The sequence below is a fragment of the Lathamus discolor genome, chromosome 7 (genome assembly GCF_037157495.1).
Source record: "Lathamus discolor isolate bLatDis1 chromosome 7, bLatDis1.hap1, whole genome shotgun sequence".
In the NCBI taxonomy this organism is placed as follows: domain Eukaryota; kingdom Metazoa; phylum Chordata; class Aves; order Psittaciformes; family Psittacidae; genus Lathamus; species Lathamus discolor.
In genome coordinates, this window is record NC_088890.1 from 5,147,808 (window position 1) to 5,169,444 (window position 21,637).

A 21,637-nucleotide genomic window follows, 5' to 3' on the forward strand; every position below is an offset into this window, starting at 1 on the left:
CAGAGAGATGCTCCATCCCTGCCCTGGCTGGTGACAGCTCTGCTGCTTTCATCCAGGTGGAAATGACCCCATTTCAGGGGCTAAATTCAGCCTGGCTTAAACAGGAGTAACTTGGTTGAGGCCGGGAGATTTATGGATAAAGGATAAGCGTAGCTTGGATAACATCAGCTCTTTCCTCGGGTCTGTTTGCCATATAGGTGTCAGTGATGCATGAAGTGTCCTACGTATAGATAGCTGTATATTTGTCTCCAAGATCTATACATATGCCTCTTTACAGCTACATGAATGAGAGCAGCCAGACAGTGCCAGACCTGGCAGAATACAAATTAGCCCCTCAGAAGTGGGTGATATAACGGAATAATGATAAACAGAGGAGCAGTAATTATACACAGTGGTTCCAGCTCTCGTGAAGTGGGAATAACCATGCCAGCCTGGAGGAAATAGGGAGGATTGGATTTTGCCAGCTGCCAGCAGTGGCAGGGGCAGCGGATGCGCTGGACCCAGGCAGGGTGCCCAGCTGATCTGGGATGGGGAGGGACAGGGACATGTCACCAGGACTTTGCTGGACTCAGAAAAGAAAAGGGTTCAGTGTTAAAGCAGAGCTCTTGGTGCTGCAGGTGCCCTCAGGGCCACAGCTGTATCCTTCTAAAGCCTGTTTTCAGCAGGCACCTCTAAATCACTGTCTGGTGCTTGGAGAGGTTGGCAGGGGCAAACTGGTGTGTGTGTGCAACCACTTTCCACCTGAGACCCGAGGCCCACATTGACGGCAGGTTTGGGGCCAGATCTGCCCTCTCCATAGCCAATGACCCACAGCTGGGCAGAGGGATCCAGCAGTGGGGTTTGTGCCTTTTCTCTGGATTTACTTGAAATTGAGAGAGTAATCTGGCTTTTTATCTTGGAGACATGGCTCAGGGGAGGTGGGGATGGTCCCTGCCTGCCTCCCGCTTGGCTACTGCGGCTGTAATTGAGTTCAGCATCTTTGGGAGCAGGGGGAGCCCCCGCGCCGGGATCAGCTCGGCAGCATGTTTACACTCACAATCCATGGGCTGGAATTAGAGCCCGAACCTTGCATATCAATCCTGTTACTGTCCTGAGCTGTGGCGAATGGTTTGGCCACCCCTCACAATGTCAGGGGAATGTCACTGCCTGGGTGGCCGGCTGGAGCTGGTGCAGGAGAGGTGGCATCCCTGCATCGTCTGCAAAGCGGCAATGGGGAGGAGGCCAGGACGGGTGTTAAACGAGCTTCAGAGTGTATTTCCAAGCACGTCGTTTTCCTTTCAATATATATATGGCTTTCCCAGGAGAAATTCCAATGTTTTGTCCCCGATGTTTTGTCCCCAAGGTTTTGTCAGGAGGAGCCTGTCTGGTGGGAGAGCTGCTCACACTGAGCCATCGAGGACAGCAGGATGGGACCATGTCCCCATTGGTGCCAGGGTGCTGTCCCTGGCATGGCCCCACGTGAGCCCTGCCTGGAGCTGCTCGCACTTCCAGTCACGTCCGTTGTTGTTCCTGTGGGCTGATCCCCGCTACCACAGTCAGATGCCTTACACAGGCTCCGGGATGGGCATCTCAGTCCAGGGGAGGCAAGAAGAGAGAGGCACTGAGCTGCTTCTTGGGGTGAATTCGCTCCCATGCCAGACAGCTCAGCAGCCAGATCTCCTGCTCAGCCCCATCCAGCCCTATCCCATAGGATAGGGGCCAGGGGAAGGTGGCCAGAGCCATCCTGTGTCCCAGATTGGGCTTGGCATGTCTGCCCCTCTGCTGCCTGTCCCTGCCCACAGATGGGGTATGTAGCTCTGTCCCTCTCCAGTGGGATGTAGCAGCGGGGCACAAAGGGCAGATGTGGCAATATCCCCCTGCTCCCTACCCTGAGCATCCCACAGCCCTCTGCAAACAGCCTTCCCCCTCACTGGGCTTGTGCAGGGATGCAGCCGCCTGGATTCAGCACCTTCTTCCGGGTTTCTTTGCTCCCAGCAGGATGGTGGAGGCCGTTTCCCCAGCTCTGTGGTGAGGCCACCCCCTTTCTCCCATTCCCCATGTGGCCCTGTGCATCGGCTCCATCCCTGTCCCCTGCCTGCAACCACCCAGCTTCTGCCTGCACCAGCTCAGGCTGGTTCCAGAGGGGTTTTGCCACCGGTGCCGTGTTGGTAGCAGTGCCTCAGGAAGGGAGAGGAGGGCTGGGAAGACGAGGGAGCGCGTTCCAGCACCGGCAGTGGGGAATTCACCGTCTCCCCACCATAATTAAATATTGTTTGCATTGCTTATTGACAGAGCACTAAGCTGCACTCCGGTTTAATTTGTTCTTTGATAGTTGCTTTTGCTGCTAATTGATTTTCAAGGCTTTTTTTTGGTTTGGGTTTTTTTGTGTTTGATTTAATACCTGCCGGCCTGCCAAAGCTGGAGAGGCAAGAGGAACGCTTGCCTCTGTGCCCTCCGGATCCCCGTGCAGGACAAATCCAGCAGGAGAGGCAGCATTGCCGGTCTCTGCAATGGGGATGAGCTTCGGGTGGCAGCACTCCCAGTGTGCATCCAGGGCTGGTACTTACGGGTGACCCCATGTGCTCTGCTCCTTCCCCAGGATGATCCCGACGGAGAAGAGATCGAGAGGGAGAAGTCCAATTCCTTGAAGCTGGAGTTCACCGATGATGCCAACTTCAAGACCAAGGTTAACTATTCCTATGCTGCCGTGCAGATCCCCACGGACATCTACAAAGGCTGTGAGTGCCCTTCCTCACCTATCCTGGTCCTCTTTGCGCTGCCTGGCCAGGCTCAGCCTCCACCTCTCCAGCTTGGGGTGCTGCAGCCCCAGGGACCATCACCGCAGGGTGCCCTGGCTGGCTCTTGGTGCCAGGGCAAGCAGGCACTGAGAAGAGGCAGTCACCATGTCAGGACAGAGGTGACATGTCCTTCCCCAGGGACCCTCATGAGCTTGGCACAGGCCAAAGAGTTAAGTTGGGATTAGGAGTTATTAGGAAGGGATGGAGAGGAAAGGAGAGATGGTAATTACAGCACAGGGTAAGGCTTGGCTGCATGCACATGGCTGTGATCTCCCCTGTAGAAGAGTTCGTCAAAGCTCAAGTAGGTTCAGAGCAGGCACTGGGGACAATCAGGATGGACAATCAGAAGGATGGAGCAGCTCTGTGCAGGAGCAATTACAGAGGCAGCAACTCCCTGCTCATAGAAGGGAGCGAGACAGGATGGGCAGTGGGAGAGGGTGAAGCAGGGATGCTTCCCCACTGGCTTTGGGCTGCTTGGGGCTGAGGTCGGGAAAAGAGAGAAGAAGCAGCTGAAATCCTGCAGGAAGCCAGCCGAGGGTGATAGCAGGACAGTGCCATGGAACCCCAGGAGCCCCTTCCTGCCAGGAGTGTGCAGGGGCTCTCAGCCATGCTCCTGTGGCTATTGGAGGCTGCTCCAGAAAGGGGGACAGGGTCAGGAGCAGGCAGGGAGGGATGGATGGACAGATGGACAGCTTTAAGTCCCCGCTGCGAGGTGACACAGTCCCTGAGCTTCCAGAGCGCTCTCCTGCCTCTCCCTGCTGCCGTGGCGCACGGTGACAGTCGGTCTCCATTTCCCTCTAGTGGCTGCTCTGCACTGAGCTGGGGACCGTTCCCAGCCGCAGAGCATCCTCCAGCACCCGTGGGCTGCATCCTGCACCCAGCCCCAGACCCTGCACAGCCGAGGGCATCTCCACCCACCCCTGTTTTAGTGGCTTGCTGAGGGCTCCCGGGTGGTCACAGTGGTGACTGGAACTGCGCTTCCATCCTGCCTGAGCAGCCCTTTCCTGGTGCACGGGCTCATCACTGGCACAGCCGCGCTGGTGCAATGGTTCCACCACGGTGGCAGCAGTGGATTAGAAATTTGCAATTAGTTTTATTACGCAGCCAGTGCAGGCCAGGCAGTTAATGAAGCACATCCTGCGAGCGGGGTGGGCTGGCGGAGCGCGATGTTCCTTACTCCTCACCCCTGCTTGCCAGCCAACAGCGCAGCTGATGCCCTGCCACGGCCACATACATCACTGCACACAGCCGTGGGATGAGAGCAAACTGGAGATGAACGTGCTTCAGGGACTCGCAACTGCTCAGACAGGGGTGCTGGAGAGGTGACAGGGCAGTGCGGAGTCAGCTGTGGGATCGGACCCATGTTCAGCCACACCAGGATGCTCCAAAAAGCCAGGGTGCAGGACAGGGTGCTCAGCTCACCCCGGACAGTGGGTTTGGGGTGCAGGCACAGGGCCACCCATGTGCCCTCTCCTGCTGGGGACACCAGCAAGCGTGGCAGGTCCCTGCAGAGCTGCAGGCGAGGAGCGCACCCGCCGTGGGTGCCGGTGGAGAGCCGCTATCGCTGCCTGGCACGCTAATTAAAGCCCTGCGGAGCCGCCCTCCGCCGTCACCCCTCGCTACCCACACAAATTACATCCTATATGTGTTTTATTTACTGTGCCGCTTTTAATTAAATCTGCAATCGCTCGCGGGCGGGGCGGGGCTGAGCTCACCCTCATGGGGACAGGGGCGAGATGGGGACAGGGATGGGGATGTCACTGGGGGGGGCTGGCAGCTCCAGCTGGACCAAGGGGGACAGGAGCCATCCATGAGCTCCTGTCCGATGAGCAATAGCTCATCATTCTGCATGTGGGCAGAGTGTAGGGGCTGTGTTTGCGTGAGGGATAGTATAGGGGCTGTATTTGTGCACATGGATGGTGGAGGGGCTGTGTTCACATGCAAGGATGGTATAGGGGCTGCATGGATGAGCAGGGATGGTTATGGATGCTGTGTTCATGTGCAGGGTGGTACAGGAGGTGCATTTGTTTGCAGGGATGGTATAGGGGCTATATTTGTTCACAGGGATGATATGGGGCCACGTTTATGCTCAGGGAAGGTACAGGGACTGCATTCTGGCTCAGGGATGATACAGGGGCAGTGTTTGTGCTTGGAGATGTGTTCATGGACAGGGAAGGTTTAGGTTTAGGGTCTGCATTTGGCACAAGGCTGGTGTGGTTGGTGGGCCTCAAGGGGCTGGGGTGCAGGGTCTGGGGCTGTTGGGGATGTGTCAATGACCAGTGTGGTGCCCAGCTGAGGCTGGCAGCAGTGCCCAGGGCTGCTCCAGGCAGCAGGAGCCTGGCAGCCTGCTCACAGACCCTTCTCTTGGGAGCAACCGCGTCCTGTGACTGAGCCAAGCAAGAAACCATGCTAAGTGCCAGGTATCAGTGCTCTGTGTGGGCATGGTGCTGAGAAATGGTTGGGAGATACAGACGGACTAAATCGTGGTTTGAACGCAAAGCTGCCCGAGGGGAGAAGCCTTCTTCAGCAGTGGTGCTGGGATGGAGGGATCCGGGATTCACCCTGGGTGAAACCTGACCAATGTCTCACCAGCACCTCAGGACCATGGTGAAGGCTTGCGCAGGTGTTTTGAGGAGGGACAAGTACGGGAGGAAGCCTGAAGAGAGCTGTATGTACTGCTCAAACACACCAGCTCCCCTGCAGCTCTGCCCAGTGCCAAGGAGCGGGGCTGCTCCTGGGGGCTCTTGCACCCCAAAACTGCATTGAGGGTCCCCTCAGGGTGCTGGTGGCTGCCTTCTCCTGCCTGCAGCACACAGCCACTGCTGGCTCCTCCACACCACAGTCCCAAGGCGGCCCAGCAAGGGCTCCTGATGGACACCATAGGGGTCCCCGCACCTGCCCAGAGCTCAGAGTACCCACAGCATTTGGGGTCCCAAGGCAGCCTTCCCACTGGCCCTGTACCTGCCGTGCCACACCAGCCCCCCCGTGCTCCATCAGCCTCCCTTGATTAATCACAGGCTGGGGCTGCCAGCAGCTTATCTTCTGCTTTAATAGCTGAATAATTTAAAACCGCTGTTTGCCGGCATCTTAATTGCTTCTGCGTCAGGTGCAGGAGGCAGCAGGAATGCAGAGTGGGGCCGGGAGGCTCCGCACAGCCCCGCAGGGACACAACCCTTTGGTTGCCCAGCCAGTGACTGTCCCTAGGGAATGGGGCTGGCACGGTGGGGGAAAGAGCCCGCTGGGAAGGGGGTGAGATGGCAAACTGGCTGTCCCCAGCAGCGGCTGTCCTTGCCCCCGAGCCAGGGAATGGGGATGGTGAGCGCACAGGGGAGCAGCTGTAGGGTGGCTCGGGTAATGGGGGACACCACAGTGGGGTGATGGTGGAGCTCCATGGGAGCAAGGCAGAAAAGAGGGTGTAGGAGCGGCTGCAAAGCCCCTGGGGGCTCCTCCATGTGCAGAGGGGACACACTACCTCTCCCTCCCTGCCCTCGCCGTGGGGACGCCACAGTCCCCATCTCCCCCAGCTCCGCTGCTCCTCGCACTCATCCGCCTGCCCTGGCTCTGTCTCCCGCAGCCACTGTCATCCTCAATGAGCTGAACTGGACGCAGGCGCTGGAGGATGTGTTCATCGAGAACAGAAAGGAGGATCCCTCCCTGCTCTGGCAGGTGTTCGGCAGCGCCACCGGTGTCACCCGCTACTACCCTGGTGAGTGCCGATGGGGGCTCTGGCCAAGGGCAGCCCAGGCCCTTCTCAGTGTGGGATGCAGGTGAGCATCCTCCAGTGCTGGCTCCAGGGCCACCCGGCACATGTAACCCTCCTGTGCCAAAGTCCATTGGTGTGAGCGCCCCGCTGGAGCCTGCTGCTTCCTCCGCCCTGGGCATCCCTCTGCCCCATCCTCTCTGTCCCCACTGCCTTGCTCACCACCTGCCTTCCCCCCACAGCCACCCCATGGAGAGCCCCCAATAAGATCGACCTGTATGACGTGCGCAGGAGGCCCTGGTAAGGGGGTGCAGGTGGGGAGGGGGGTCCGTTCACTGGCCCTTCCCGGCTGGGAACAGCCAGCTCCATCCCTTTTTCATTTCACACATGGCTGGCATTGGCAAATGGACACCCTAACACAGGCAGGGGCATCTGAGCTGCAGCTCTTGGTTCCCACTTCCCTCCCCTCTTCGCAGGAGGGCAGAGCAGGTTGGAGAGATAAAGCCTTGGATGCAGATGAAGTGTGGAGAGTTACCCCTCACCCTGTCCACTACTCCACAGCCACTGCTGCTGGTGCTCAGTCCTGGCCAGCATTCCCATCCAGAGGGGAAAACAACCACAAGCCGGGAGGATGGAGAGAGCAACGGGCTGTGGTTAAGTGATAGCTGCAAGCAGCCATTTAGCTGCGCACTGAGTGAGGCAGGATTGAATCCCTTTAGCTCAGATAGAGGTGCTGGCTTGGCAGCAGCAGTTACCATGCTGCCCGTGGGGCTGGGAAAGCTGTGGCCTCATCCTGCCTGCGGTAGCTGCCTAGAAGTGCAGGCATGGAGGGGAAAGCAGATGCAGGTCTCCAGCACCTGCCCGGGGTGCCCCATATCCCAGGCGATCACCTGCTGCCTGGCCCCCTGCCTGCACCTGGAACTGCCTGTCTCCTTGTAGGAAAAATGAATGGCCCTGCTCCCATGGTTAATTGTCTTTGATTGCTCCACATTAATTATTAACTGTTCTCCACTGGGCCCTCTGTGTGGGTTACTGGCAGAGGGGGGACTGGAAGGCTGTCTGGGGAGGGCTGGTGATGTATATGTGGGCTATTGATCCTGGCTAGCCTGGCTCCCTGCCCACTAGCCAGGCTGGCCACCACCCTCTTGCCCACCCAGTCATGGCGGAGCAACAGCACCCTTCATTCCGGGGGGCAGCACACCCTGGGGACACTCCTTTGGGGTCCTCTCCTGCCCCTGTGCCAGGGTCCAATGCAGCACACGGCCACTGCTGCTCTGCTCTCTGCTGCCAGGCCCAGCAGGGACCATGGGCCTGCCTGCAGCCTCGGCAGGGCCACCAGCACTGCTCGCCTGCCTTCCCCTCCCTTGATGAATAGCTCTATTAACCACAGCCTTCTCCCGCAGAGCCCAGGGTTTTCATCTGCACGGGGCGCTGGAGATGGATACGCTGCCACAACCCATTATGGGCAGCATCTTAGTTGGGCTCTGTGCTGTGCCAGCAGTCCTGCCCCAGCCCCGAGCCCCCCAGCCCCACCATCAGTGTGAAGCCGCGGGCAGCTGCCTGCCCATCCTGCATCCCAGCATGGGGGAGCTTTGGGGGGATGCAGAACCCACATTGGGAGGACCCCATGTGCCAGCATCCAGCATCCTGCCTGGCTAATCACTTGTAATTAGGGAACATCAGGACCTGGGATTAGCAATCATAGCCTGCCCCTTCCCCAGTCCTCCCCAGTAATGGTGAGTAATTGATACTAATAACACACTAATTAATTCGTATCAGGCCTGATGCTGATCAAGCCAATAATGAGGCTCCCTTGGACTTGGTAGGATCAGGCCCCACTCGATGGGATGGGGAGGCTGGGCTCTGCCTGGCCATGGCTAGGACAGGTGCTGAGCACCACGCAGGATGGCACAGCAGGGCTGGGAGCAGGAGCAGGTGCTTCGAGGGGTGAGGGAGGCTTCCCTAATCGTTTTCGGGGGGAGGATTTACGTAGTATTATTATTTTTCCTCCTCGTAGCTAAAAATAACCTAATCAGCCTGGCCTTTGAAGCTACCAGGGGGGTAAATAGCATCTTAATATGGATGTGTGTGTCAGCATAATCAGCACGCAGAAAAGGGCCTGCGATGATGGAAGAGTTTAGCATTTAGAGCTCATTAGGCTGATACGGTACCAAGCGGCGGGCGCTGGCGTTCTGCCGTGCTGTGCTGCGCTGTGCTGCATCCTCACCTCTGCTCACCCGCTGGCACCGTGTCCCTGCTCCTCACCATGGGTCACCACAGCCCTGGTGCACAGGCACTCAGCACGGCTGTGCCTGGCACGGCTTTGCGCTGGGGATGCTCCCAGCAGGGTCGGGGTCCCCCCCAAAATGAGTCAACCCTACTGACCCCCCTCTGCACCCCACAGGTACATCCAAGGAGCCTCGTCCCCAAAGGACATGGTCATCATTGTGGATGTGTGAGTACACGGGTGGGGGCTGAGCCCGGCCAGGATGGTGGCACAGCTCACCAGGGTGCCACTGTCCCACTGGTGGCCCTGTGTGGGACAGCACTGGTGGGGAGCCCCATGCCCCCTCGCTGCTGAGCCCCAGCTCCCCTCTCTCCTGCCAGGAGCGGCAGTGTGAGCGGCCTCACCCTCAAGCTGATGAAGACCTCTGTCTATGAGATGCTGGATACCCTCTCAGATGACGATTATGTCAACGTGGCCTCGGTGAGTGCTGCAGGGTGGGCAGCAGAACTCTGCCCCCCAGCCAGCTCCCAGCTCCCCACTGTGAGAGTCCTTTGCCCCCAGCCGCACCTGGCCGGGAGCTCTGCAGAGAGAGAAATGCCATTTCTTTCCTGTTTAACCACCCACCTGCACATAAGCAAGGACATGGCTGCTCTGGGCTTGGCTGTCCGTGGTGGCAAACCAGAGCTGCTCCATCGCAGGGCATTTGGCAGAAACACTCCCAGGGTGATCCCAAGCAGCCACTGACATCACTCCCCCCGTGGCGATGCCACCAGCCCATGACCTCGGGCAGCACAATGGCCGTGCCACCGCATCTGTGCCTCGCTGGGCACCCAGCCCGTGCCGGCCCTCCCCTGTCTGGCCACAAGCACGCCGGCGCTAATTAACGTGTCTGGCCTGGCTCCGTCAGCTGGATCGCTGCTCCCCTAATGAATGGGCCCTATTGCCAGCAAATGAAGCCATAAGCAGGAGACAGCACCTGCTCCCACTGCCGGCACGGCGCGGCACGTTGCGGCACGGCTGCTTGCACAAGGCAGGGGGGGCACCCTGCAGAACCAAGGGTGCAGGGTGAGCCCACTGCCAGCACCCATGCTGGGTGGCTCAGTGCTGCATTTGGCCCAAGCTAAGCCTTGGTCTCAGCATCAGCATCAGCCGTTCCTGGGACATGGGATGTGGGATGCTCAGGCCACCTCCCATCCATTGGAGCTGCTTGGTGGGTGGTTTGCGCCTGCTGGGGCTGCCCCTGTCCCCGTCTGCAACCTACTCCCCTCTTGCCTCCCAGTTCAATGAGAAGGCGAAGCCAGTGTCGTGCTTCAAGCACCTGGTGCAGGCCAACATCCGCAACAAGAAGGTCTTCAAGGAGGACGTGCAAGGGATGGTGGCCAAGGGTACGACTGATTACAAGGCTGGCTTCGAGTACGCCTTCGACCAGCTGCAGAACGTGAGCTGGGGGCCAGAATGAGGGCTAGGGTGGGCAGAGTGTAGCCATGGGTGCTGGGGGCCATGGGAGAGCTCTGAGTACCTGGCAGCTGCCCTGTACCTGGGGCTTCGGCATCCAGAGGGCTCCTTGTCCTCCTTTACAATGCGGGGGGGTACATCCCGCTTCCCAGTGTGCTGTAGCTGAGGTTGTGCTAGAGCCGCAGCCCCTCTGTGTTATTAAAAGCTATGAGCGCTGGGCGGAGGGGGATGGAGCCAGACACCATGCCAGAGGCAAAATAAAGATGAATGGTGCTATTAGGTGCTGAGCAGCAATAATCACAACATCATTTCCCAGCAGACAGCATCCCTCCTCCTGCCCACTCACCCTGACCACCCTCACCCCACTGAAACAGGCCGGGAAAAGAGATGGGTTGTGGCCAGCCCTCCTGGCCGCATCCAGCCTGGAACAGCTCACTCTGGGTCCGGCCTCAGGCACCATCTCTCTGCCCCGCAGTCCAACATCACACGTGCCAACTGCAACAAGATGATCATGATGTTCACAGACGGTGGTGAGGACCGAGTGCAGGACGTCTTTGAGAAGTACAACTGGCCCAATAAGACGGTGAGGGGCTGTGGGGTCGTGTGCCAGGCTGGGGCTCCTCACCAGGGAGGGAGGCGGCTGCTCCAGCTCCATTGCCAGCTTCCACCTTGTTTGCCTCATCCCCATCCTCTGTCCCTGACAGCCTTATTCTGCTGCTGCCCTGGTAATGGGACAGCTGCCACGTCAGTGCTGTTTGTAGCTGACTCCCACCTTGGAGTGAGGGAAGCATGGGACGAGGCATGCCACAGGCTGCTGGGGAGGGAATGGGACTGATGGGCTCCATAAATGCCGTCCTTGGAGAAAGCACACCCCAGCTGGGAGCAGGCAAACCGACAGGAGGGTCCCCACCAGGACCTGAAGACCTGTGAGGTGGAGAGATGTGGTCCATGCAATACCCTCATAGAGCACAGACTCCTCTGAGAGCAGTGGTGCTCCAGCACAAGGACGCCTGGGGTAGGGGGCTTCAGCCATCACAGTGATGCTGTGGCATAGGAGCAGCCATGGCTGGGTGAGGAGAGGGGCTGCCCTGCTGCCAGCACAGCCAAGCATCCGCACCTCCTGCCTGCCTGCACTTGGCTGTGGGCATCTCAGTCTGTGGGCCATGGCAGGCAGTGCCACGCTGTCCCCAGGGAGGGTACCATCAGCCAGCGTGGGGGCCCTGGATGCCCACCAGCCATCCCTCACCGTGTGCTCTGCCACAGGTGCGGGTCTTCACCTTCTCGGTTGGGCAGCACAACTACGACGTGACCCCGCTGCAGTGGATGGCCTGCGCCAACAAAGGTGAGCGGGGCTGGCACCCAGCGGGCACGGGAGGCTGCAGGGGCTGGGCTCACCCCTCCAATTGGGGCTGGCACCCGTGCTCAGGTGTGTGCCGCTGCCAGCAAGGCGCTTGCTGCAAGCCTGGAGGGCAGCAGGACAGCCAGGCTGCTGGACAGGCAGACGGACAACTCCCCAGCTGCCTTTCTCTTTCTTTCCCAAGGTTACTACTTTGAAATCCCCTCCATCGGTGCCATCCGCATCAACACGCAGGTACGTCAGGGTGCAGGCAGGCAGCACTGCCCTCTGGGGATGGGGTGCCCTGCCTTGGGCTGTGCTCAGGCAGCCCCAGCCCTGCTGCAGAGCCTGGCAGTGAGCATGGCAGCGAGCTGGGGAGCCGAGCCCTCAGCCAGGCCATGCGCTATTGAAATAAGTAATTCATCTTCTGCAGCTCCCCACGGACCTGCTGCCTTTTGAGTGACTAATTATGAGACATCAGGCATTAATGAGCACACAGCAGAGCAGAGCGCAGGCGGGAGCAGGAGCAGGCAGATACCCCAGCAGCAGCCCATTCAGCAGAGCCAAGCATGTGTGCCCCACAGCCCATCCCACTGCCCCTCTCCTGCCCCTTTTCCATATCGGATGCACATGGTAGGCAGGTGATGAGGGTCCCTGAGCAGGGCAGCCCCTCGGGGCAGGGTTGGCATTGTGGCACAGGGACTGCCCCCTGCCCAGAGGTCTGCCTTGGCAAGGAGAGCCAGGATAAGGGAAACCTGCCTCAGGAGAAGATCCCAAAAGGCCAGGATGGATGGGAGCTGGGAGAGCTCTGGCTGATGCTTTTTGGGGAGCCCCTGCCCTGCCCATGCCCTGACAATAGTGAGCAGCATCTTGTTTGCGTCTCTACAGGCCATTTGGTTTCAGCTTGAGCATCACCCTTGGATGCCAAGCCCCTTCCCCTAGTTCTGCCTGCAGCCAGGGCCAGCACCACGCACCCTGTTAATAATCCCAGGGTGTGCGTGGGGACAGGGCTGTCACCAGCTTGGAGCAAAGAGGCATCGGTTCCCACATCCTGCTTTCTCCATTCTGTGTTCTTGCAGGAGTACTTGGATGTGCTGGGCAGACCCATGGTCCTGGCAGGGAACCGAGCCAAGCAGGTTCAGTGGACCAATGTCTACCAGGATGCCCTGGTAAGGACCCCCATCCCCGGGATGCAGGTGGGGACCCCCAGTCCCCCAGCCCCATAGGACACCCTTCTGTGCTTGTGCAGGGGCTGGGCCTGGTGGTGACCGGCACGCTGCCAGTGTTCAACCTGACGGAGGACAGCAGTGACAGGAAGGTAGGAGACTGTGGCTGCCACCAACCTGGCTGCACTGGGACCCCCAGTGTAGGGTTGTGGGGAGTGTGTCCTGATGCTGGCTGCATGGCTGGGGGGCACTGGCACCCCGGGGTGCTGCCTGCCCTGCACCCCCTCCCGGGGGGGGTACGAGGGTGACTGCCATCCCGCTAGCTCTCCCGTTCAGTGGGGCCAGCTGGCAGCTGCAAGTCCCTGGGGGATGCAGTGTCCCACGGAGGGCTCTGGGGGACTGGCACATCCCACCCTGCGCCCCTGCAGTGTCTGGATCTTGACACACACGTCCCCAGAGGGAGAGGTCCCTGTTTCCCCGTCCCGGTGGTGGTGGTGGTGGCAGGTGACAGCCCTGGTCCCACCCGCCTCCCTCCCTGCGCTTCCTTCCAGAACCAGCTCATCCTGGGTGTGATGGGGATCGATGTGGCTCTCAACGACATCAAGAGGCTGACGCCGCGATACAACGTGCGTGGGGTCCTTTCCCCTCCGTCCCTGCCCTGCGCTGCCCAAGTTTGGAGTGGGAACCCGCTGCAGGGAGCCCCGAGCTACAACCCACAGCACCCCATAGCACTTCCAGCAGTGCTGGTGGTAACAGGGTGCTGAGGCCATGACAGCAGGCAGGACTAGGGCAGGCAGACAGGGATTATAGCTGGGTGATGCTCTGGGAATCAGAGCAGAGCCAAAACCCTTGCAGGGTGAGCAGGCAATAAACCTTGCCGGCCTGGGGAAAGGTGCAGCAGGCAAAATCCAGAGCCAGGATGAGAGATGCTGTTGGCTGAGAATAGAAATAGATGGATAGAAAAGGCTGAGCCCCAGGGGCGGCATGGGGTGAGCTCTGCCTGCAGAGGTGAGGGTGATCACACCAGCACAGCATGGCATGGTGCAGAGCCGCCTGGCCAGCCTCATCCCTCCTCCTGTCCTCTCGCAGCTGGGGGCAAATGGTTATGTCTTCGCCATCGACCTGAACGGCTATGTCCTGCTGCACCCCAACCTGCAGCCCCAGGTGAGGAGGGGCCTGTTGGGGCGGCAGCAGCGGGGTTATTTGGGTCCTGTGGGATAAAGCAGCTTCCTGGGGTCGTTGGGAGCTAACTGTGGGAATTGTGATGAGTTTGGACTCAGCAGAGGCTGTGGGAGCCCTGAGCCCTTCCCTGGCTCTCTCTTTCTGCCTGCAGATCATCAATTTCCGTGAGCCAGTGACGCTGGACTTTCTGGATGCTGAGCTGGAGGATGAGAACAAGGAGGAGGTGGGCAGACCCAGGGGCAGCTCTGGGGGTACATGCTGCCCCCATCTGCAGTTGCAAAGGGCACTCAGCCCCTCCAGCCTGCCCTGGGGAGCACCTCACCCTAAGGGCCCTGGCACATACCCCGTGGGATGATGGCAGGGATGGGAGCTGGGTCACTGTCCCCTGGGTGTGAGCATGATGAACTGCTGACCCCAGGCTACTCACCCTCACATCTGCACCACATGGGTCCCTGGTGCAAACCCACTGGGGGTGGGCACCCACAGGCACATGGCCGGGCTCTGAGACCCTCAGTTGCCTCCTCCCTCTGTTGTCCCCCAGATCCGGAGGAGCATGATTGATGGGAATGACGGGCAGAGGTTCATCAAGACCCTCATCAAGTCTCTGGACGAGGTAATGCTACAGGGGAAGGGGGTCATGGTAAAAACTACCACTGTGCTAAGCACCAGCCCCAGCAGCACCAGGCTGGGAGCCAGGATTCCCTATCACTGCACCAGCAGTGTCCTGGCACCGCAGGGGCCTGACTGGCTCCCTCTGACCCACAGCAATACATCGACGAGGTGTTCAGGACCTACACGTGGGCCCCCATCAAAAGCACCAACTACAGGTGAGTGGCACTGATGGCACAACCGTGCTCACCTGGCATCAGCCAGACCCACACCAGCCCAGCGCTGTGGTCCTGTGCAGCCTGGACTTGTGCACGGGACAGGGACTGGGCTTGTGCAGGTCTTTGCCTGCTGTGCGGTGGGTGACAGTGACATGCACCCACCCTGCAGCACAGGCAGCAAAGCTCCCCCCTGCATTTATCACCCAGATTGCACCAGCAGATGTGTAAAAAAGACCCCAGCATCATGTCCATGCTGTCCAATTCACGTTGCCCTCATCCTGTGAGGAGCCATGTGGTCCCCCTGCCACCCAGGGTACCCTCCTCCTCCTACCACCCAGCTCAGGAGGGGCTGGCAAGGGTCACAGCCACCTCCCAGCACTGTCAGGTGTCCGTAGCACAGCCCCAGTCCTGTCCCCCACAGTGGCACCCTTACAAAACCAAGCAGCACTATCAAGGAGGAGACTGTGACGCGGGGTGACACAGCTGTGGCTGGGGTTGATCTGTAGGGTGGAAGGTGCTGCTGGGGGCCGTGTGATCCCACAGCTCCACACCATAGTGGGGTTGTTCCCTGGGATTGCCCAAGACACCATCAACACAGGGTACCACCAGGAAAAACTCACCCCCCTCCTCTTGCTACCTGTCGTTTGGAGTGCTACCACCTCTGCCATGCTTTATGGGGTGCCACCAGCTCTGCCATGCTTGCTGTGGTGCTCAGTCCATGCTGCCAGGCACAGACAGGACTAGCTGGAGGGGTGGTCTGAGTCCTGGTGGCTCAGGTGCAAGTGTGTCATGCAATGAGGGTCAGGAATGTGGCCTCGCCCACTGATGCTCCCTTATCCTGTGCAGCACCTGGCACTGATACCATCACCAAAGGCCACTGGCCACTGCAGCAGGCACCCAGGAGCCCAGCTCCCTCCAGCAGAGTGTTGCATGGGTTCAGACTTCTGGCTGGTGGATCCCTGTCCTTCATGGCTTGCCTGTAGCTGGTCCCTGTGTAATCGTTGTCTTTGGTCTCTTCTCCCTGGGAAGGTTTTGTTCCTTCTTGCAAGGGCTGTGTCTCTTCACACCTTCCTCTGCTACAGGGATGTTGCCTCCCTCTTCCACGTGCATCGCACTTGGTTCTCAGGCAGGTGCCTCCTGTCCATCTAAGCCTGGCCTGGACAGGCTTGTCACCTCCTGTGCTCAGGAGTGCCCCTGGAATAGCCCTGGGTGCCCCCAGGATGGCCCTAGGTGCTGTGGGGATGGCCCTGAGTGCCCTGGGGATAACCCTGGGTGACTCTGGGTGCTCTGGAGACAAATCTGGATACCGTAGGATGGCAGTAGGTGTGCTGGGGATGACCCTGGGTGCTATCAGAATGGCCCTGCATGCTCCAAGGGTGACCCTGGGTGCCCCAGGATTACCCTAGGTGCTCTGCGGATGGCCTGGGTGCTTTGAGGACAGCTCTGGGTGCCACCAAGATAACCATGGATGCTCTGGGGATGACCATGGATGCCCCAGGATGATCCTAGAAACAACCCTGGGTACCCCAGGGCAGCGCTGGACGCAGTGGGCTGTGCAGGAGGCCAGTGGAGCTGCTGCCTGCCAGCAGCCAAGGGGTGCCAGGCAGGGGCTGGCCAAGGGCTCTGGGTGGGTGTAAAGCTTTACACCGCCTGTCTGCTCTCCCCCTCCGCAGCCTGGGGCTGGTTCTGCCTCCCTACAGCACCTACTACATCCAGGCCAACCTCAGCGACCAGATCCTGCAAGTGAAGTGTAAGTAGCCCCTGGCTCTCCCCGCTGCCCTCTCGCACTCCCGCTCACCCCGACACCAGCCCACGGCTGTCGGGGTGGGGGAGAAACACAAAGCAAAAGGAGATAGGGATCACTGAGAGAGGCAAAACAGGAAAAGTCAGGCGTGAGCAGAGGTGGATGCACAGAGGGGGAGCGAGCTGCCTGCCTGGGGCGAGCCAGGGTTTGGGCTTTACACTTTGACCCCAAAACCTGAGCCCCAGGATGCAGGCAGGCGCTGCCCTGCGCAGGCAGGGGCTGCGCTGCTGCCACTTCGCCTCCCGGGGACAAGGGATGACGCTGTAGCAGCCAGTTAATTTGCGAGCCTGGGAAAGTTTGCATGGATCTCTCGAGTTTCCTTTGGTTTATTACGATTCTTTGGTTTCGGTTTAAGCCATTTCTTCTTCTTTTTATGAGTTCGGTTTCGGTTGGTTTCGATTTTCGTTTGGAATTAGTCTGTGTACGTGTGTGTTAGCCTGGCCCCCCCTTTCTCTCTCTTTCTCTCTCCCCTGACCCCCAAGCCTTTTTCCCACCACAGGTCCACGCTGCTCCCAGGGACCCTCTCCCCTGTGGCAGAACCGGACCCTTCCCCTCTCCCCTCCGGTTCCCCCCGTTTCTTGCCCTCGGCGGCGGCTCGACCCCAGCCCCACTGCAGCCCCAGCCCCTGCCCCTCCATCCATCGGCAGGAGCCCCGTGTCCCTGCAGGGACGCGGCCAGGCTGTCCCTGTCCCCGGGAGGGGGATCCCCCCGTCCTCCCCCCCCGCCGTGCATGCTCCCTGACTCAGTGAGGACATCTTGATACCAAGACTGTTGCAACTGTTTGCTACTGATTTTCATTTTCCTTTGGAGTATTGAATATATTTATATATATTTCTCTAGTTATATCTTTGCATACTTATTTTTTGTTAATTCTTATTTCACCGTGGCTTTTCTTTTCCTTCCGTTACTGGGTTTCTCTTTTCTTTTCCTTTTCTTCATGTCGTTTTTTGCAAGAGGTTTCCTTTCGGTATGATTATGATACACAATATTTTTATTCAAACGGCGATTGAATAAAATATTGTTTGTGCCCCCCTTCCCCCTTTCCACCCAACCCCCTTTTTTTTTGTTTGTTGTTTTTTTGTTTGTTGTTTTTCTTGCTTTCTCTCTATGGTGGATTCACACAGTACCAAACATCAAAATGAAGGGCAAGTATTTTCAGTCTCAGACCACTCACCTTCACCACCCCGTCCCCTGCCCCGTGTCCAGTCCCTCCCAGCCCCCTGCTTGCCCATCTCCCTGCCCGTTTGCCACGCCGAACCTGCAAACCGCCACCGACTCGCCCTTCCTCCCTCCTTCTCCTCCTCTCCTCCAGTTCCCCCTTTATTTGAAAGCAACATGTCTTGTTCTGTCCATGAGAGCTTTGTCACGATGATCCCCCACTCCCTCCCCGCGCATCGCTCCCAAACCCGGTTTGGTATCGTTCAAGAGCTGATCTTGTATGAAAATGCTGTTTTCGATCCACGAGGTTTTTCGTAGCTAGTTTGATGCCCTGCTCTTCCTCTCCCCTACCCTGGCCCTTCTTGTTCCTCTCCCCCCGCTCGCCTCCTCTGGCTCCTTCTCCTCTGTCCCAGCTCCTCTGCTTCTTCCTCCCCAAGACAACTCAACCTGAAGGGATAGGGCTGTGCAGGGAGCGGGGGGCTGTGGGTGGGCACCTAAAGGTGACAGGGATGGAGGGAAGGTGGAGACCCAGTCCTCTGCCATCATCACCCTCTGGGACAAGTGTTTTTGGGGAAGCCCCCCAAGCACAACGCCTTGGAGGAGGTGGGGATGGGAGCGCCCTGGGGTGATGCCACCCACTGCACAGGGGAAGGCGAGCCTGGGGCAGGGTCTCACACTGCCTGCCCCCATGGCTGCTCAGTGGCTGTCCCTCCTGGCCCAGCATGGCATGAAGTCCCTGGCAGCCACAGCGTCCCAGCACCATCCGTGCCCGCAGGAGCAGCCAAGTTCTATCCTAAGGTCCCACTGAGGCCAGGGCCGGTAACCCCCCCTGCAGTGAAGCAGGAGATGAGCCATGCGACCCAGGGCCGGATTTGTCCCACGTGTCACCCTCAGCCCTGTTCCATCAGCTTTGAGTTGCCTCCTCCCGGTGACCCTGTGATGGCAATGCTGATGGACCAAGTACGAGTGTTTTGTACCCTCCTCCTCCTCCTCTTCCTCTTCCTCTCATTGGCTTGTACCCAGCCCCTGCCTACAGCCCTCGGAGAGCAACAGTCCAACCTCTGGCTGTGCCGTGCCATGCACCGGGGGCCGGTGGGAGGGCTGGGGGTGGCGGTGCCCATGGGGGGCCGATGCCCTGGGTTGTCCCATAGCACCCCCACACCCACCCCCTAACCCATGAGCTGAACCCTGCATCTGCCACCCCCCTTTAAAGCAGAGCGAGGAGCCGGGCTGGTGTGCGAGCATGGACCCGGTCCCCGTTGGGGTCCCACAGCCCCAGGGAGGGACGGTGCCACGGCAGAGCCCGGCAGCGCGTTGCCCGGTGCTGGGCAGGGAGCCTCTGGTTGGACTGTCCTCAGCAAGGAGCCCCGTTTGGCCATGTCGATGCCTGAAAACTCCTTTTTCTTTTTCCCGACAACCAAGTGTTCTGGTGATCCTCCTGCGGCCAGGAGCGCAGCATGCGGTTCCCTGCCCTCAACCACCCCCTCCCCCGAGAGAGAGACGCCCCACACCCTCCCAAACATGCATATATATATCTACATGTGCGCACATATATATATGTGTGTGTGTCTCTGTGTGTCCCTGCGTACACGCCACTGGCCGCGCGTACGCATCCGCGCACCTCCAGCCCGCGACCGAGCAAATTCGAGCCGAGATGGGCAAACCTCTCCCGATTTGGCTATAACCTTCCTTCCCGTGCGGTGCCAGCAACAGCAGAACGGCCTTTTCCTTCCTCTCTTGTTACCAAGAGCAGCAAATGCCTTTTTATTTTCTGTTGTTATTCCCTCCCCTCTCTCTCTGTCCGTCTCTCTCCCTCCTGGCCCCGCTGTCCCGGTCCCCGGTCCCCGCAGGATAACCTTCCCTTTCTGTTGCAGATTTTGAATACCTGCTGCCCAACAGCTTTGAGTCGGAGGGACATGTGTTCATTGCTCCCAGGTAGCTTTGCGTGTGCGCTTGCCGAGGTGTGCATCCGCCCCGGCCCCGCTGCTGCCCCCCCGCCATCGCCCCCCATCCTCGCCTCATCGTGCCTTGTCCCCCCTGCCCATCTCCTGTCGCTCTGTGTGTCGTGTGCCCGCTCGGCCGAGGGGGGCTGCCGCCGGGACCCCGGCCCCGCTCCGCCACCCGGTTGCATCCAGCACCGTATATATGCACCCGGTAGGGCCTGCCCCCTGCGCGTGCATATATAGGTATAGTTTCTGAAAGTCCCCCGCCGGGCGAGGGGCCGGCGGTGCCATCATACAGTCGTGCTGGCTGCGGGGGTAGGCAGGAGGAAGGTAGGTTTTGGGTCAAATTTGGGGTGCCCAGGGCTTTGGGGAGGCTGCCGGCTGCAGGCTGTGAGCAGGGACAAACACGTGTCCCCCCCCGGGGCTGTGCCACAGCCCAGTCATAGGATCGCAGAATAAACCAGATTGGAAAAGCCCTTTAAGCTCATCCAGTCCAACCATTCCCCAGCACTGCCAAGGCCACCACTAGCCCACAGCACTGAGGCCTCACCTCCACGGTGTGTGAACACCTGCAGGGATGGTGACTGCAGCCCTGCCCTGGGCAGCCTGTTCCTGCCTGAGCACCCTTTGGGGTAGGAATCGTTCCTCAGCTCCATCTAAACCTCCCATGGCACAGCTTGGGGCTATTCCCTCTTGTCCTATCTCATTACATGGGAGCAGAGCCCAGCCTCCTCCTGGCTCCATCCTCCTGTCAGGCAGTTGCAGGGAGCGATCAGGTTCCCCCTGAGCCTTGCCTTCTCCAGCCAAAACCCCCCAGGTCCCTCAGTCGTTCCCCATCACACTTGTGCTCCAGAAGCCACCCGTCTGGGGACAAAGGCCCATTGCTCAGCTGGGAGCAGGGAGCCCCATGGCTCTGCTGGCACCCTGCCCTTCCTGCCACTGCAGTGCAACCTCTGGCCAGCCCTAGTTAACATTACCAGCTAATCACGTATGTATTTATTCGTCATTATAACAGCTAAATGCCCCATTAGGAGGTGTTTTATCCTTGCAGTTCTTAGGGGCCGCAGCAGGTCAAGGCTGTGCCCGCTGCCTACAGCAGGATCACTCACTCACACCAGTTTGGGGTAAACCAGCCCAAACTGTAGTTTTTGTGCAGCCCTGGCTTTTTGGAGAGACCTGGTCCCTGCGTGATGCATGGCGTAGCAGGAGTGAGATCCAGAAAATGTGGGAGCCAAAGCAGAGTATTAATGAGAAACAGAAAACCCTGTTAGTAAAAGATTGGCCCAGAAGTGTGCTAAGAAAATAGATAGAGGTGATGTGCAAGGCACAAGGAGTGGGTCTGCCCCTTGACTGCCCCACTGAGGCTACAGTGATGGGGTCAGTGTCCAGCCTGGGGCAGCCAGAGGGAAAAGCAGGCTTAGAAAATGGGGATGAGCCCTTCAGACCCCACTGTGAGCACCCTCCTGCAGCAGGGAGGCCCCAAGTGGTGGGGTGGCACCCAGGGCGACTGTATGATCTGCCATGCCATGGGCCGTGGACGTTTTCAGAAACCATATGTCCCCCATGGGTGTGTGAGTACCTGTATCTGTGCGTGTCGGGTAGACCTTTAGGTGGCTGCTCCCCACGGGCTGACCAGGGTGTCCCAGCTCTTTCAGTTGCCCCATGGGCACCCCCTGCTCCAGCATTTGTCTTCTTAATGAGGTTTTTGGCAGAGTCAGGAGCTTGGTGGAGGGGACGTGAGCAGGGGGAGCCCTGACCCCTGGCACTGCCTGCAGCCACTGGGGCTGAGAGGCTCACACTGACCTGTGCCATCCCATTAGAGCCTTATGGTGACTGACAAGGTTAGAGCCATCCCCACATCAGCAGGGCTGGGGCGCGGATGTGGCACCACCCATGGTGCCTGTCCCAGGAGGGGCTCAGGGCCACTGATGCCCATGGGCGAGCACCCACCTCCTCTGGTGGGTCTCACCCAGCACCTACACAAAGGGTGCAGGTATGGCTGCCAAGTGCCTGCTTGGTGCCACCAGCACAGCCACAGGTGTTCCCCAGGCAAAGCCCCGCT

At 59.3% G+C, this 21,637-nt stretch overlaps 1 protein-coding gene across 6 annotated transcripts in view; it reads left to right on the forward strand.

Moving 5' to 3' along the window:
* The window catches only part of CACNA2D2 (calcium voltage-gated channel auxiliary subunit alpha2delta 2), a 234,988-nt gene that overhangs the window by 206,219 nt on the left and 7,132 nt on the right, over window positions 1-21,637 (forward strand). For 5 of the 6 annotated variants that reach the window (XR_010614225.1, XR_010614224.1, XM_065686957.1 and 2 more), the window contains exons 6-24: window positions 2,579-2,717; window positions 6,352-6,483; window positions 6,720-6,777; window positions 8,882-8,932; window positions 9,085-9,184; window positions 9,984-10,142; window positions 10,635-10,742; window positions 11,423-11,501; window positions 11,701-11,750; window positions 12,575-12,664; window positions 12,745-12,813; window positions 13,213-13,287; window positions 13,751-13,825; window positions 13,995-14,066; window positions 14,385-14,456; window positions 14,609-14,670; window positions 16,344-16,420; window positions 17,599-17,619; window positions 19,507-19,567. Coding sequence is in view for 4 of the 6 variants with exons in the window: in XM_065686957.1 (XP_065543029.1) it covers window positions 2,579-2,717; window positions 6,352-6,483; window positions 6,720-6,777; window positions 8,882-8,932; window positions 9,085-9,184; window positions 9,984-10,142; window positions 10,635-10,742; window positions 11,423-11,501; window positions 11,701-11,750; window positions 12,575-12,664; window positions 12,745-12,813; window positions 13,213-13,287; window positions 13,751-13,825; window positions 13,995-14,066; window positions 14,385-14,456; window positions 14,609-14,670; window positions 16,344-16,420; window positions 17,599-17,619; window positions 19,507-19,567 (1,550 nt within the window). In the remaining 2 variants the exon portion in view is untranslated. The remainder of the gene's footprint in view (window positions 1-2,578; window positions 2,718-6,351; window positions 6,484-6,719; window positions 6,778-8,881; window positions 8,933-9,084; window positions 9,185-9,983; window positions 10,143-10,634; window positions 10,743-11,422; window positions 11,502-11,700; window positions 11,751-12,574; window positions 12,665-12,744; window positions 12,814-13,212; window positions 13,288-13,750; window positions 13,826-13,994; window positions 14,067-14,384; window positions 14,457-14,608; window positions 14,671-16,343; window positions 16,421-17,598; window positions 17,620-19,506; window positions 19,568-21,637) is intronic. The other variant, XM_065686954.1, reaches the window with a different exon arrangement.